The 17,483-nt window shown below is 46.6% G+C and overlaps 1 protein-coding gene across 1 annotated transcript in view; it reads right to left on the bottom strand.

Moving 5' to 3' along the window:
- Positions 1 to 17,483, bottom strand: part of LOC115459102 (VPS10 domain-containing receptor SorCS1-like) — a gene marked incomplete at both ends in the record, with an annotated part of 299,388 nt that overhangs the window by 79,609 nt on the left and 202,296 nt on the right. Inside the window, 3 exon segments of the mRNA XM_030188967.1 lie at positions 3,599 to 3,729; positions 11,870 to 11,987; positions 12,250 to 12,357. Of these exon segments, the coding sequence (XP_030044827.1) occupies positions 3,599 to 3,729; positions 11,870 to 11,987; positions 12,250 to 12,357 (357 nt within the window).

The raw sequence follows: 17,483 nt of genomic DNA, 5'->3' as shown, positions 1-17,483 counted from the left end.
CTAGGTCAATGGCTTGCGGTAAGGTCTCAGATCCAAAATGGACGTGCGGCAATTTTCATTTTGCCGCATGCCCATTTTTGGCAATAAAAAAAAGCATTTTTTTGTAGGTGAACTAAAAAATAATTCTGCGCGTGCCAAAAACACGCATCTACACTACCGCAGGCCATTTTTCACTGTACCTTAGTAAAAGGACCCCTTAGTCACATCAAAGTATAGCTGAACATATCAAGCAGTAAAGCCAACAACCAGCAGAGGGCATTAGTGATATATGTGTAGTGAGATAAGGGCTAGGATAAGGTGTTCAGATGTTATGAGCTTTCCATTACGGGATAAGAATGCCATCTTCAGTCAGTAGAGTTCAATGCTTTATAAAAGGAAAACTGAAACATTAACAGTTATACATTTTGATTGACAACTAAACAGAGAAACATTGGAAGCTATCAGAACAATGCAACCACTTGGTCCATCCAGACTTTCAAATGTTGCCTGCTGCAACAGATCTGACTTGATCTATGGTTTCATAAAAATATGGGCAGTTATTCAGAACACCTGATTGTAGAGTTTGATGGATTTGTCAGTCTTTCAGCTGTGCTCTGCAGGGCTTGGGCATGTGGGCTTGTCCCGGTTTTGTTCTTACAGGCAACTACACAGTCAGATTTCAATAATAAAAAAAAAAAAAACGGGTATTTGTCTCTAAAAATGAAAGCACGGAGGAAACAGGAAATTATAGGCTAGTTATCTTGATTTAGTGGTCTGGAGATCACTGTAGATACTCACATATAGGTTGGACTCGCGTATAAGTCGCATTCTGACTTTTTTTTCTGAACTGCCAGGTCTGGAAGATTAGAATGCACTCTGCTTATCAGTTTCCTATCCCTTATACTTTGTCCTTGAACCTTTTATCTGGCCTCTCCTGAGCGATTGTATTATCTGCCCTTTTTAATCAAATGACATTCCTTTTCTAAACTGCGTAAACTTTATGTAATTGTGAACCTCTCGAATCAGCTTCCGGCAAGCAGTATATCAAACACATGAATAAACATGAAGTGTCAAAAAACTGTGATACTTGATGTATAGGTCATATTCTCCTGGCTAGCAACAGCATCTCTACCCTGTGACGTGTGTTGGCAGCTGCGGCCACAGCCTGCATCTCCCACCCCTCACCCCATTGCCATCTATGCCACCCTCCCACCTCCTATGGATCCGCTTCCGCTCCCCCCCCCCCCCCACCGGCATCTACACGAAACGGAAACAATAATTGTAGACCATTCAGACTCCAGCAAGCGTTAAACACCCTGCTGGACCAACCCCCTCTGAAAGGATACATCAGAGGTAGTGTCAGAGGGTGTGGGACCAACAGGTGTTAAAAGCACGCTGGAGTCTGAAAAGCCCTGTGATTATTATTTCTTTTTTTTTTTCTGTGAGCAGTAGCATTTGGGTAGACATGGAAGGAGCGGTTAGCAGCCTCTGAAGCATTAGGGGCTATGAGGTTGACAGCCACGGAAGCAATGTTCTAGAACCCACTGTAATATTTGCAGTGCTGCTTTTTCAGAATAGGCCCCTTGTTGTGTGAGTTTTGGAACTTACTACTACTACTACTTATCATTTCTATAGCGCTACTAGATGTATGCAGTGCTGTACACTTGAACATGAAGAGACAGTCCCTGCTCGACAGAGCTTACAATCTAATTAGGACAAACGGGACAAACAAGGGATAAGGGAATATTAAAGTGAGGATGATAAAATAAGGGTTCTGAACAAGTGAATACGGGTTAGGAGTTAAAAGCAGCATCAAAAAGGTGGGCTTGCCGGAGAAGAGGGCAATTAAGGGATAAGGACAAAGAGTAGCAAGATTCCGGAATCCCAATGAGTTGCAAGATTCCATGCGGAATCCCAAAGAGTTGCAAGATTCTGGAATCGCGATGACTACTACTACTTATCATTTCTGAAGCGCTACTAGACGTACGCAGTGCTGTACACTTGAACATGAAGAGACAGTCCCTGCTCGACAGAGCTTACAATCTAATTAGGACAAACAGGACAAACAAGGGATAAGGGAATATTAAAGTGAGGATGATAAAATAAGGGTTCTGAACAAGTGAATAAGGGTTAGGAGTTAAAAGCAGCATCAAAAAGGTGGGCTTGCAAGGGCAGGCTTCTGTTTCTGTGAGTCTGACGTCCTGCACGTACGTGCAGGACGTCAGACTCACAGAAACAGAAGCCTGCCCTTGCAGATCAGCAACGCGGCCGTGCCGGAGAAGAGGGCAAATAAGGGATAAGGACAAAGAGTAGCAAGATTCCGGAATCCCAAAGAGTTGCAAGATTCCATGCGGAATCCCAAAGAGTTGCAAGATTCTGGAATCGCGATGACTACTACTACTTATCATTTCTGAAGCGCTACTAGACGTACGCAGCGCTGTACACTTGAACATGAAGAGACAGTCCCTGCTCGACAGAGCTTACAATCTAATTAGGACAGACAAACAGGACAAACAAGAGATAAGGGAATATTAAAGTGAGGATGATAAAATAAGGGTTCTGAACAAGTGAACAAGGGTTAGGAGTTAAAAGCAGCATCAAAAAGGTGGGCTTTTAGTTTAGATTTGAAGACGGTCAGAGCTGGAGCTTGACGTACCAGCTCAGGAAGTCTATTCCAGGCATATGGTGCAGCAAGATAAAAGGAACGGAGTCCGGAGTTAGCAGTGGAGGAGAAGGGTGCAGATAGGAGAGATTTACCCAGTAAACTGAGTTCCCGGGGAGGAATGTAGGGAGAGATGAGAGTGGAGAGGTACCGAGGAGCTGCAGAGTGAATGCACTTATAGGTCAACAAGAGGAGTTTGAACTGTATGCGGAAACAGATAGGAAGCCAGTGAAGTGACTTGAGGAGAGGGCTAATATGAGCGTAACGACCCTGGTGGAATATTAGTCGTGCAGCAGAATTTTGAACAGATTGAAGAGGAGAGAGATGGCTAAGTGGGAGACCTGTGAGAAGCAAGTTGCAATAGTCTAAGCGAGAGGTGATAAGAGCGTGGATGAGAATAGTAATAGCACCAAAAGGTTGGTGCTATTACAGTATGGGAGATTTGCTCTATAGCACCTGAGTGATTCTGTAGGATTTTGTATTACTTCACAGTATGCCTGGTACTGAAATAACACCAAAATCAAACTTTTTTTTTTCCTTTGGTTTGTTTTTTTGTATTCTTGAAGTCTATGAAGAAATGTCTCAGTTTAGGTGTTTAGTGGAATTTTGAGTCTAAAGTTAGACTCAGTCGTAGTAAATTTTCAAAGAGGCCAAGTTAGGAGCATAAATCCTTTGAATATTGGGTCCAATGTACATTGATCACCCCTACTTTCCAGAGATGTATTTGTTAGTGTTGTCATGGACTAAGACACCTTTTCAAAATATTTTTAAAAAAACATTTTTAAAGTGTTCATTCATGTTTATAATATATTAATACATTTTTGTCGGGATACCATATGTTTTGCTGATTAACAGTACAAATTTATATATATATCTACATCCTCATGTCCACTCAGTACACAAGATCCATCTGTTAACATACGTTAAAAAATGCATCAAAACATAAGGATTGCTCACCACTCAAAGTCTGCTTCTGTGCACACACAGGGCTCCGATGACATGGCTCCTGCGTATTTTCCCTGCATGCACTTCTTTTCCGATCTGCGTTTTTTGTATGTTCTCTTAGCTCCCATGATACATGCTTCTCCCTGAAAACAGAGGTATATCAAATAGCATTGCATTTAGACCCTTATTTTAGAAAGCATGTGAAAAGGAGGAGTGGAGGAGTGACCTAGTGGTTAGGGTGGTGGACTTTGCTCCTGGGGAACTGAGGAACTGAGTTTGATTCCCACTTCAGGCACAGGCAGCTCTTTGTGACTCTGGGCAAGTCACTTTACCCTCCATTGCCCCATGTAAGTCGCATTGAGCCTGCCATGAGTGGGAAAGCGCGGGGTACAAATGTAACAAAAATAGTGGAATAGCAACATTCCATGTAGAATCTCCAATAGTAGCAACATTCCATGTAGAATCTTCAATAGTATTTCACTAGCAACATTCCATGTAGAAGGCTGCGCAGGCTTCTGTTTCTGTGAGTCTGACGTCCTGTATGTATGTGCAGGACGTCAGACTCGCAGAAGCAGAAGCCTGCGCAGCCACATTGGTGATCTGCAAGGGCCGACTTCTACATGGAATATTGCTAGTGGAATACTATTGAAGATTCTACATGGAATGTTGCTATTCCACTAGCAACATTCCATGTAGAAGGCTGCGCTGGCTTCTGTTTCTGTGAGTCTGACGTGCAGGACGTCAGACTCACAGAAGCAGAAGCCTGCGCGGCCACATTGGTGATCTGCAAGGGCCGACTTCTACATGGAATGTTGCTGAGGAACTGAGTTTCATTCCCACCAGGCACAGGCAGCTCCTTGTGACTCTGGGCAAGTCACTTAACCCTCCATTGCCCCATGTAAGCCGCATTGAGCCTGCCATGAGTGGGAAAGCGCGGGGTACAAATGTAACAAAAATAAGATAGATACTATTGGAGATTCTACATGGAATGTTGCTACTATATGAGATTCTGTTGCTACTATTGGAGATTCTACAAGGAATGTTGCTACTGTTGGAGATTCTACATGGAATGTTGTTATTCCACTAGCAACATTCCATGTAGAAGCCTGCGCGGCCACATTGGTGATCTGCAAGGGCCGACTTCTACATGGAAGAATAGCAACATTCCATGTAGAATCTCAAATAGTAGCAACAGTGGAGGAGTGGCCTAGTGGTTAGGGTGGTGGACTTTGGTCCTGGGGAACTGAGTTTGATTCCCACTTTACTACTACTATTTAGCATTTCTATAGCGCTACAAGGCATACGCAGCGCTGCACAAACATAGAAGAAAGACAGTCCCTGCTCAAAGAGCAGCTCCTTGCACAGGCAGCTCCTTGTGACTCTGGGCAAGTCACTTAACCCTCTATTGCCCCAGGTATAAATAAGTACCTGTATACAATATGTAAGCCACATTGAGCCTGTCATGAGTGGGAAAGCGCAGGGTACAAATGTAACAAAAAAAAAGGGGGGGGGGGGGAATTCACACATCCACATCAGAGCATGGAAAATTCCCACAGTATTTTATAAGAGGTTCTGCCAGAGGTTGAGCCTCTTAGAAAATAGTGCTGAACTGCATGTGGATGTCTCTGTAGATGCAGCAGAAGTAGCAATTTTGCAAAGCTGCATGTGAGGGGGGGGGGGGGGGGGAAACTGGGCAACTACTGCCCACTTATACCTGGGAGCAGCTTTTAAAATTGTTGCTCCTTCTGCAGACGAATAGCTGCCCTGAGCTACCAGAACCTCTCCCCACTGACCCTCAAAGCAACCAACCTCCCCTGCAACCATCCCATCTGACACTTCAGAAACAATGAACCCTTCCGAGGCCCACCTCGTACCAAAACCTCCATTCCCAATCCCTATCTCCAGCCTTACTATGGACTGTGGTGACTAATGGGAGCAGAAGCAATGCCCACTCACTCCTGCTGTTATGGCTGTGGGTTCAAATATAAGCAGTTTGACCCCTAATAGTAATCTTCAGGTATTCCTGCTAAGGATCAGGCTACCAAAGAAGGATGAGTTCATTCTTACCTGGGGAGTCTTAATGCTGGGGAGTTACAGGTGTGTGTGTGTGGCGGGGGGTCAGTTGATATAATGAGTGGGAGAATCAGAACTTATGGGGACTTATTTATTTATTTATTTGTTGCATTTGTATCCCACATTTTCCCACCCAGGTTCAATGTGGCTTACATTGAGGGGCATAATCGAACGAAAACGTCTATCTCCATGGGCGTTTATCTCCGAGTTCGGGTCCGTGAAGGGGCGGACCGAACCGTATTTTCGCAAAAAAATAGACGTCCATGTTTTATTCGACAATGTGTGAGCTGGGCGTTTTTGTTATTCAGCGATAATGGAAAATGAAAGCGCCCAGCTCAAAAACGAATAAATCCAAGGCATTTGTTCGTGGGAGGGGCCAGGAGTCGTAGTGCACTGGTCCCCTTCACATGCCAGGACACCAACCGGGCACCCTAGGGGGCACTTTTACAAAAACAAAAAAAAAAGGTAAAAGAGCTCCCAGGTGCATAGCACCCTTCCCTTGTGTGTTGAGCCCCCCAAATCCCCCTCAAAACCCACTGCCCACAAGTCTACACCATTACTATAGCCCTAAGGGGTGAAGGGGGGCACCTACATGTGGGTACAGTGGGTTTGGGGGGGGTTGGACGACTAAGCATTAAGCAGCACAATTGTAACAGGTAGGGGGGGATGGGCCTGGGTCCACCTGCCTGAAGTCCACTGCACCCCCTAACAACTGCTCCAGGGACCTGCATACTGCTGCCAGGGAGGTGGGTATGACATTTGAGGGTGAAAATAAAAAGTTGTGAAACATCATTTTTTTGTGGTGGGAGGGGGTTAGTGACCACTGGGGGAGTCAGGGGAGGTCATCCCCGACTCCCTCTGGTGGTAATCTGGTCATTTAGGGCACTTTTTGGGGCCTTATTTGTGAAAAAACAGGGTCCAGGAAAAGTGCCCTAAATTCTACCTACAAACGCATACTTATTTTCCATTATCGGCGAAAGGCGCCCATCTCTGTTCGGGTGATAACCACGCCCCAGTTCCGCCTTCACCACGCCTCCGACACGCCCCCGTCAACTTTGTCCGCATCCGCGACGGAGTGCAGTTGAAAACGTCCAAGTTCGGCTTTCGATTATACCGCTTTATTCGTTTTTGTGAGATAAACGTCCATCTCCCGATTTAGGTCGGAACTTGGGCGTTTTTCTCGTTCGATTATAAGCAGGATTATGCCGTAATGGCGATCGCCATTTCCGGAATAAGAAATACAAAGTGGTATTGCACTAAAGTTCATAAGTGATAGAGTAAATTAAGCAGTCAGGTATGGAGAGTGCATTACCGGAATGAGAAATATTTGTTCAGTTCTGGTAAAGTTCATTAGTGACAAAGTATCTAAGCAATCAAGTATAGAGCGTTTGGTTTTGTTCAGTTCTGGTATATATTTCGCTATCTGGTATTTAGGATAGATCATTGTGATAAGCCTTTTTGAACAAGTTGGTTTTTTGGTGATTTTCGGAAGTTTGTTAGATCGTGCATTGTTTTTGTGACGTTTGGTGGTGCATTCCATAGTTGGGTGCTTATGTAGGAGAAGCTGGATGCATACGTTGATTTATATTTTAGTCCTTTGCAGCTGGGGTAGTGGAGAGTCAGGAATGTGCGTGCTGACCTTTTTGTGTTCCTGGTTGGTAAATCTATAAGGTCTGACATGTAGGACGGGGCCTCGCCGTGAATGATTTTATGAACCAGGGTGCAAAGTTTGAACACAATACGTTCTTTAAGTGGGAGCCACTGTAGTTTTTCTCTTAGGGGTTTGGCGCTTTCGTATTTCGTTTTTCCAAATATGAGTCTGGCTGCTGTAATTTGGCCTGACTTGGCTGTCAGAGGGCGTCAGGGAGGAGATCTGGAGTTTTCTGTGATAATTGGGGGGGGGGGGGGGGGGGGGGGAGTAAATGTGGAGTGGCCCAGACCTTGCCCCTTCAAGCAGTTATGCGTGCTTTGGGACAGGTGCAAATGCTGATGTCTACTTTTACTCTAATCAATGTGGATTCCCCTTGTAAGATTGAGAATCCATGTCGATATTGTAGGCCCGCCCTTACCACACCCTCCTCCCACTCTCTCCTGGAAATCTCATTGTAGCAAGTATCCCATGTTGAAATACATCCTGTTCTAAAATTTACACCCATATGGAAAAGAAAAAAGTAGGGGAGGACCAATCAAATACCAACACCAGGGTAAACAAAAACCTCCCAATATTCAAAATCTTTTAACTGGTCAGGAACGGCACCTGGTCAGTTAAATGGTACACAGCCGGCTCTCCAGCGATATTCAACAGGAGATAGCCAGCTGTCTCCTGCTGAATATTGCCAGTTAGCAGCTAGCCGGTTATACTGCGTAATATAACTGGCTATCCGCTGATTTTTAGTGTGGGTTAGGCAGCCATCTTTGACTGCTTGTATGGCTGATATATCGTTGGCCAGTTTGAGCTTTACCAAACGGAATCATTTTGGCCAGTTAAGTTCAAACTGCCCAAAAATAAAGATAGTCAATGTCTGTCATGGAAAACAGCCAAGAATTGAATATCCGACATTAGCTCTGACCGCATGAGCTAGCCGGGCTAACTCCCGCAGTCTACATATTGGCCCTAAAAAGAGGCGACTCGAAGCAAATCTGCATTTTGGTGCACAGCCACCTGCTTCAGGAGCAACAATATTTAGGCAGTATACAAACTAGCAGATGTGGCTTCCAAGTGTCACGATGTCTCGGGATCCTGTAGCTTAAAGTCCTGCAGACTACAACTGGCTGACTTTCGCAAGGTAGGGAAGCACCAGAAAGACACCACAATAACGCCTAGAACACTGTGAGAGAGGGTATTGGAGCACTCCTACACCAATCTAAGGGGCAGATGCACTAAAGCTAAATGAGCCTTTAATGACTCTCCAACGAGGAAAATTTGATCCGTTGCATGCATCAAAGGGCTTTTACCGAGGAAGCCAGCAGCTAACGAAAACGGAATGGAGATGAGCAATTAGTGTGAAAACCCCATTGAAACGACATGCACTAACCTTTTCCGATTGCCTTTACGCAGGAAAAAGGCAGGAAATCTAACGAGAGGTCTGGACCACTCGTTAGGACAGCTCTGTGCCAGGAAAAATCATTAACTGAAAAAATAAACAAACTTTGAGCCAATCCCAGCGCATTAGCAGAGCTAAAAGCGCTGTGATTGGTCCAAAGGACGTCAGAAAACACATAAATAAATAAAAATAAAAAAAGGATCGGGAGGGGGCAAGGGCGCTCATCAGGAGCGTCCTGTACGGACGGCCTTGCCCCCTCCCGCTGCTCCCCACTTTCCGCCGCTCCCCCCACCCCGAAAAAGCAAAATTCAAGCAGCCCCTGCCCCCCTCCCTTCCTCACTACTCTCTCACCTCAGCTCCGCCTCCCGACATCCTCCGTCCTGTGCCCCGCCCCCTTTTGGGGTCGTCGCCGCCATTCCCCTCCTCCATCGGGCCCCCCTCCCTCTTACCGGGCCCGTGCAGCGCCTCTCTCCTCTGTCCGAAGGCGCTGCACGGGCAAGAAGAAAGCCTGATGCCTGCCTTCGCCCAGCTTCGATGGCGCGTCTTTCTCCTGCTGGGCCCGCCCCTGTCTGACGTCGGTAACCTACGTAGGTTACTGACGTCAGACAGGGGCGGGCCCAGCAGGAGAAAGACGCGCCATCGAAGCTGGGCGAAGGCAGGCATCAGGCTTTCTTCTTGCCCGTGCAGCGCCTTCGGACAGAGGAGAGAGGCGCTGCACGGGCCCGGTAAGAGGGAGGGGGGCCCGATGGAGGAGGGGAATGGCGGCGACGACCCCAAAAGGGGGCGGGGCACAGGACGGAGGATGTCGGGAGGCGGAGCTGAGGTGAGAGAGTAGTGAGGAAGGGAGGGGGGCAGGGGCTGCTTGAATTTTGCTTTTTCGGGGTGGGGGAGCGGCGGAAAGTGGGGAGCAGCGGGGGGGGGGGGGGGGGCAAGGCCGTCCATACAGGACGCTCCTGATGAGCGCCCTTGCCCCCTCCCGACCCTTTTTTTTTATTTTTGTTTTGATTTGGGAGCCATGTGCTTGTGATTTGACTGTGTTTTGACTGTTTGTGGCATGCGCAGAGCAGCTAACATAACGCTTGGCTGCTCTGCGCATGATTTGGGGGCCGCACAGCTGTGTTCCTGCCTCTAACAATGTCAGGAGAGGTGTGACGTGCCGCGCATGTGCGGCACGTCGGTCACTCTTCATTTATATAGTAGGATAATGGGCATACAAGCCTAATATAGGCATGTACCAGGGGCGTAGCTACGTGGGGCCACGGGGGCCTGGGCCCCCATAGATTTGGTCCTGGACCCCCCCTGCCGACGACCCTCCCCCGCCATCGCCTACCTTTGCTGGCGGGGGACCCCAACCCCCACCAGCCGAGGTCCTCTTGCTTCCTGCGGAAGGCTTCATTCTGTTTCTGACGTCCTGCATGCTGTACTTATTTAGTCATCATACTTACGTATTACTGGTAAACAACATATAATTACCTTAAGCTATGTTGATGTTACTCACATTTTACTGTTACTACCTAGCGATTTTTTGCGTGTTAAAAATGTTTGAGCTAAAACACAGTAACAGTGCCGTAGCGAGGGTGCCTGACACCCGGGGCGGGTCGCTGCTGCGCACCCCCCCCCCCCCCGGGTGCAGGGTGCGGTGGCCCCCCTCCGGAGCGCTCCCCCCCACCGAAACGCACCCTACCTTTCAGCGGGGGGCAGGTGGGAGGGCCGATCCACCCCCAGTGCACGTCACTGGGAGCTGCATCGGCTCTGCTGCTTCCCTGCTTTCTCTGTCCTGGAACAGGAATTAACCTGTTCCGGGGCAGAAAGAGCAGGGAACCAGCGAGCCGACACCCCCCCCCCCAGCGCGTGCACCCGGGGCGGACCGCCCCACCGCCCCCCCCTTCCTGCGCCACTGCACAGTAAAATAAGGTCATTCAAATGATTCAAACAACAATGTGCCAGAATTTCACAGTCACTGTGAATTGCTCAGTGTCCACCTCTAGCTTTAACACAGACCTTCAGTCAATTTGGGAAGTTCTTAACAGCCTTCTTGATCGGACCCTATAAGAGGCTGTCCCAGATCATCCGCAGTGCTTTCTTCAGTTTGGCGATTGTTTGCGGTTTGGGGTGGAGCTTTTGATTGGCCTCCAACGTTGCTCCCCAGATAAAAGTATACATTACTGTGACATCACTAACAGTAAGCTGGTACCCCAGTTTTTTTATTTTTTCAAATACCGGTAGTTTTACAGCGCAAACATTTTTGAATGTGCGAAAATTGCTGGGTGGTCACGCCAGGGGCGTAGCCAGACTTCGGTGGGAGAGGGGTCCAGAGCCCAAGGTGAGGAGGCACATTCTAGCCCCCCCCCCCGGCGCCACCAACCCCCCCGCCATTGCTGACCCCCCCCGCCACCACCACCACCAACAACAACAACAACTTTGACCCCCCCCCGACGACGACCCTCTCGACCCCCCCTTCCCGCTGCCAACCCTCCCCCGCCATTGCCGTCGCCTACCTTTGCTGGCGGGGGACCCCAACAGAACGAAGGAAGAAGAGGACCTCAGCTGGCGGGGGTTGGGGTCCCCCACCAGCAAAGGTAGCAGACGGCGACGGCGGGTTGACGGTAGGTTGGCGGCGGCAGGGGGGTCGAGAGGGTCATCGGCAGCTGGGTCCAGGGCCAAATCTACGGGGGCACAGGCCCCCGTGGCCCCACGTATCTACGCCCCTGGGTCACGCTAAAAAGTCTGTAACTTTGCCATGTTTAAAGATAATCTAATTCCACTCAGCATATAAACATGGATAGTAACAACAAGTAAAGCTGTAAATGTTTGCATTGAAATTCCAAAGCGGTTGCTGAGAAAACAGCAAAAAAACTCTAGGGGGTTACTTTTTTTGCCTCACCTATAGATAGAGCTGCACCAGTCAGAGCTGACATTGGGAGGGAGAGAGGGAGAGAGAGAGAGGGAGAGAGAGAGAGAGAGAAGATGCTCCTGCCAGGTTAAATAATACTTAAAACTGATTCCATAGTTTTTTGTACAGCAAAATCTGGCTTTATGGTGACAGTTTCCATGGCTCTAAAGTTAACTAGAGATATGCCTATTTTATTTTACTTTTTAACTTTTGTATTTGCGTTTCAAATCCTTCCATAAACCAGTGCTTGAAACAAGTTGTTGCTTGCCTTACCTGATTGTGGAGTTGCCATGGCCGGTAATCTTCCTGGGCACATCTTCTGTCAAAAATAGACTTATAATCCACTTTTACCAGTTGCCACTCCGAACGATGGCTGAAGTGTCCAAAAACTCTATGGAAGAATACATCAAAACAGAGTGAATTATAAAATAAGTTAGATAATCAAATCTAGAAAGTTCATCTCCGGCATGAGAAATAAAGTTCATTTCGGCATGAGAGATAGTGGCAGTGTGTATTGTGTAACTTCCATGACTTGTCAGCGAAGGTTATCTATCTAATGTAAAGGGTTCATTTTTGTCTAGTTCATGTAACGTCTAGTTATCTTTTATTTAGGATTGGCCGTTGTGGTATGCCTGTATAATATAGTCACTTACGTCATTATGAGAGTTTCTTCTCCTGGTTCACCCAACACACCATCAACAAAAAGCGGACTGGATGTAAAGCTGTACTTGTTCCACGACCTCCCTTCATCAAAACTTAACCTATTGTCCAAATAACAACAAAATACAGCATTGTCTTATAATGTCTGAGTGGAGCTGTAGAGCTATTACCTATACAAATGCAGTCACATTTTGATCATGAATTTGACCGGCCATATTGGTCTTTGAGAAAACTAAGGACCCCTTTTACAAAGCCCAATGCAGGCTTACTGTTCGCTAAAAAGGAAGTACTGCCAGGCAACTGCAGCAGCCCAGTGGTATTTCCCACCCCCAGCACGCCGTCATATCTGGCGCTACAAAAATAGATTTATTTCTGTAGCGCTGGGGTGTACCCGGCGGTAATCAGACAGTGCCATGCGCTGCCCGGTTGCCGCTGGGTTAGCATGGGAGCCCTTACCGCCATCTTAATGGGTGGTGGTAAGGGCTCACCTCCGAAGTGGCCACGCTGGACATGCTTTACTTGCCGCACTGCAATTTCCTGCAGAAAAGAAAGACAAGCCTTTTACCAGCTGCGGTAATAGAGGGCCTTGGTGTGTGTCGAAAACACGGGCCGATGCCAGCGCAGGCACCCTTTTGCTGCAGCTTGGTAAAAGGGTAGTCTTTCTTTTCTGCAGGAAACAATGGTGCAGCAAGTAAAGGGAAATAGGACTTGATATACTGTCTTTCGGAGGTTTTTTGCAACTACATTCAAAGCGGTTTACATATATTCAGGTACTTATTTTGTACCAGGGGCAATGGAGGGTTAAGTGACTTTGCCCAGAGTCACAAGGAGCTGCAGTGGGAATTGAACTCAGTTCCCCACCAACAGTCCATGTAGAAGCCTGCCCTTGCAGATCAGAAATGCAGCCGCGCAGTACGTACAGGACGTCAGACTCACAGAAACAGAAGCCTGCGCAGCTGCATTGCTGATCTGCAAGGACAGACTTCTACATGGAATGTTGCTAGTGGAATAGTAGAATGAGAACTTTTGAGACCCCAAATAATCTTCAGATATGATGGACAGGACCTATGTGGTCTCAAAAACTCTAGCCATTCAATATTTGAAATTATAGTAATATGAATCAATTTCAGAATTTAAATGTTGTCCTTCCCAGGATGCCTGATAGCAGTGTTTCCCAATCCTGTCTTGGCAGCACACCTAGCCAGTTGGGTTTTCAATATTTCCGCAGTGAATATGCATGAGATAGTTCTGCATACAGTGTAGAACTCATAGAGGGGCATAATCGAACAGAAACGTCTATCTCCATGGGTGTTTATCTCCGAGAACGGGTCCGTGAAGGGGCGGACCGAACCGTATTTTCGAAAAAAATAGACGTCCATGTTTTATTCAACAATTTGTGAGCTGGGCGTTTTTGTTTTTCAGTGATAATGGAAAATGAAAGCACCCAGCTCAAAAACGAATAAATCCAAGGCATTTGTTCGTGGGAGGGGCCAGGAGTCGTAGTGCACTGGTCCCCCTCACATGCCAGGACTCCAACCGGGCACCCTAGGGGGCACTTTTACAAAAAAAAAAAAAAAAAGGTAAAAGAGCTCCCAGGTGCATAGCACCCTTCCCTTGGATGTTGAGCCCCCCAAATCCCCCTCAAAACCCACTGCCCACAAGTCTACACCATTACTATAGCCCTAAGGGGTGAAGGGGGGCACCTACATGTGGGTACAGTGGGTTTGGGGGGCGGTGTGGAGGGCTCCCATTTACCAGCACAAGTGTAACAGGTGGGGGGGGATGGGCCTGGGTCTACCTGCCTGACGTCCACTGCACCCCCTAATAACTGCTCCAGTGACCTGCATACTGCTGCCAGGGAGGTGGGTATGACATTTGAGGGTGAACATAAAAAGTTGTGAAATGGCATATTTTTGTGGTGGGAGGGGGTTTGTGACCACTGGGGGAGTCAGGGGAGGTCATCCTCGACTCCCTCCAGTGGTCATCTGGTCATTTAGGGCACTTTTTGGGGCCCTATTCGTGGAAAAACAGGGTCCAGGAAAAGTGCCCTAAATTCTCGCTAGAAACGCATATGTTTTTTCCATTATCGATGAAAGGCGCCTATCTCTGATCGTCCAATAACCACGCCCCAGTTCCGCCTTCACCACGCCTTTGACACGCCCCATCAACTTTGTCCGCATCCGCGACGGAGTGCAGTTGAAAACATCCAAATTCGGCTTTCGATTATACCGCTTTATTCGTTTTTGTGAGATAAACGTCTATCTCCCGATTTGGGTCGCAATATAGGCGTTTTTCTTTTTCAATTATAAACTGGATAGTAACATAGTAAATGACGGCAGATAAAGACCCGTACGGTCCATCCAGTTTGCCCAACAAGATAAACTCATTTTACATGGTATGTGATATTTTATATATATACCCAAGTTTGATTTGTCCTTTGCCTTTCTCAGGGCACAGACCGCAAAAGTCTGCCCAGCACTGTTCTTGAGCTAAGTTCTGAAGCTAACGTCGAAGCCCCTTAAAATTTACACTCCAGCCCATCCCTATCAATTTAGTCACGGTCAGGCCGTAGACAGTAGAAGTCTGCCCAGCTCCCATTTTGTTTCCCAATTACCGGCGTCGCCACCCAATCTTTGCTAAGATTCTGTGGATCCATTCCTTCTAAACTGGATTTCTTTGTGTTTATCCCACACGTTTGATTTCCATTACTGTTTTCATCTCCACCACCTCCCGCGCGAGGGCATTCCACATATCCCCCACCCTCTCCGTGAAAAAAATACTTTCTGACAATAGTCCTTAGTCTGCCCCACCCCCCCCCCCCCCCCCCCTTCAACCTCAATTCATGTCCTCTAGTTCTACCGCCTTCCCATCTCCGGAAAAGGTTCATTTGCGGATCAATACCTTTCAAATATTTGAACATCTGTATCATGTCACCCCTGTTTCTCCTTTCTTCCAAGATATACATATTCAGGTCAGCAAGTCTCTCCTCGTATGGTTTGCAACGCAAACCCCGTACCATTTTCGTACCTTTTCTTTGCACCACTTCCAGTCTTGTTACATCTTTAGCAAGATATGGTCTCCAAAACTGAACACAATACTCCAAGTGACTTGTAGAGGGGCATCAACACCTCCTTTCTTCTGCTGGTTATGCCCCTCTCTACGCAGCCTAGCATCCTTCTGGCCATGGCTGTCGCCTTGTCACATTGTTTCTTCACTTTCAGATCCTCCAGCACCAACACCCCAAGGTCTCTCTCCTGAGTCGAGCTTACTAATCTCTCCCCTCCTATCCAGTATCTCTCTTTTGGGTTTCCGCACCCCAAGTGCATCACTCTACACTTCTTGGCATTAAATTTTAACACACACAGAGGAGTGAGGGGTGGAGGTCTTACTGATCTACACTAGACAGTCTCCGACAAATGTTATGTTATAAGTTCTCCTGAAGACGCTTTATGCGAAACATGCAGGTATGTTGAGAACGAGAATTTGAGAACGACAATCTGGAGTTAAGGAAGTAGCACTTAAGCATAAAAAAAATAAGAAAAAAGAAACTAAGAATATCAACTCAGAGTGGTTATCCAGTAGCACACCCATCATTGTGAGAAGATTAACACACATCGTGATAAGATAAGTTATTTAACTTAAAACGAATGTATACAGTTAGTTAAATTACTGTGATTAACCATGCACAGGCAGGAAGGGAGGTAGGGACCTGTAGTGCAATGATGGATGGGTAACAGTGCACTGGTATAAGCTGCCATATAGCTGAAATACGGGCACTAATCACTGAGCACTATCACATATTGTTTTAATATATTAAGTAACATTATTTAACTATATACATGATTAATTGATAGGTTTCTATACAATTATTAAGTAATTACATTTTAACTGACAGACCCTCGACCATTCTTCTAACGTTCGGAGATCCCTTCTCATCATTTCTACTCCCTCCAGGGTATCCAATCTATCGGCTATTTTCGTGTCATCTGCAAAAAGGCACACCTTTCCTTCCAACCTTCAGCAATATCTCCCACAAATATATTAAACAGAATAGGCCCAGTACTGACCCCTGAGGAACTCCACTGCTCACCTTCCTTTCCATTTACCACCACCCTCTGCCATCTGTCGGTCAACCAGTTTCTTATCCAGTTCACCACTTTCGGTTCTAAGTTCAACCCTTTCAGCTTATTCACGAGTCTTCTGTGGGAAACCGTATCAAAGGCTTTGCTGAAGTCCAAGTAGATTACATCTAGCGCACGTCCCTCATCCAGTTCTTTGGTCACCCAGTCAAAAAAGTCAATAAGATTCATTTGGCAGGATTTTCCTTTGGTAAAGCCATGTTGCTTAGGGTCCTGTAACCCGTTGGTTTCTAGAAAGTTAACTATCCTTTCTTTCAGCAGCGACTCCATTATTTTTCCTACCACCAATGTGAGACTTACCGGTCTGTAGTTTCCCACTTCTTCCCTGTCTCCACTTTTGTGAAGAGGGACCACATCCGCTCATCTCCAATCTCGCGGAACCTCTCCTGTCTCTAAAGATCTATTAAATAAGTCTTTAAGAGGTCCCGCCAGGACCTCTCTGAGCTCCTTCAGTATCCTGGGATGTATCCCATCCGGCCCCATAGCTTTGTTCACCTTCAGATTCTCCAGCTGTTTATAAACTCTTTCTTCCGTAAATGGAGCAATATCCACTCCATTCCCAGACGTTCCCTCGGCAGACAACCGCAGTCCTTCTCCAGGATTTTCCTCCGTGAACACCAAAGAGAAATAATTGTTTAGCACGTTCGCTTTATCTTCATCACTCTCCACATAGCCATTCTCATTATCTTTCAGTCTCGCAATTCCATTCCTAATAGTGGAATTTAAATGTAAAGGCTTATAGTAGTATAAATAACATTTTGTATATTCTATAAATGTATTACCAGTAACAAAAATATTTTTCAGTTATAGTTTATGGTTCTGCTATTTACATTTCGATTTACCCCTGTATTTCTAGTTCATGGGTAAAAGCATCCACACTTTTGAGCAGCACAAATATCTTTACCCTTTGACAGATTGGGCAATAATCAATGCTTCGGTTTTCAGTAATACTATTTTACCAGCAGAAATGGCTTTCATTACTTCCATGCCTGTGCTGCATTAGTAGTTCAAAGCTCTTACATTTCTGAAGGATAACTTCAGCATAAGTGAAGGGTAGTCGGACTTGACTGTCAAACCTCTTTATACAG

Source organism: Microcaecilia unicolor, unplaced genomic scaffold (genome assembly GCF_901765095.1).
Source record: "Microcaecilia unicolor unplaced genomic scaffold, aMicUni1.1, whole genome shotgun sequence".
NCBI classification, from domain to species: Eukaryota; Metazoa; Chordata; class Amphibia; order Gymnophiona; family Siphonopidae; genus Microcaecilia; species Microcaecilia unicolor.
This window is presented reverse-complemented; position numbering and strand designations above follow the sequence as displayed.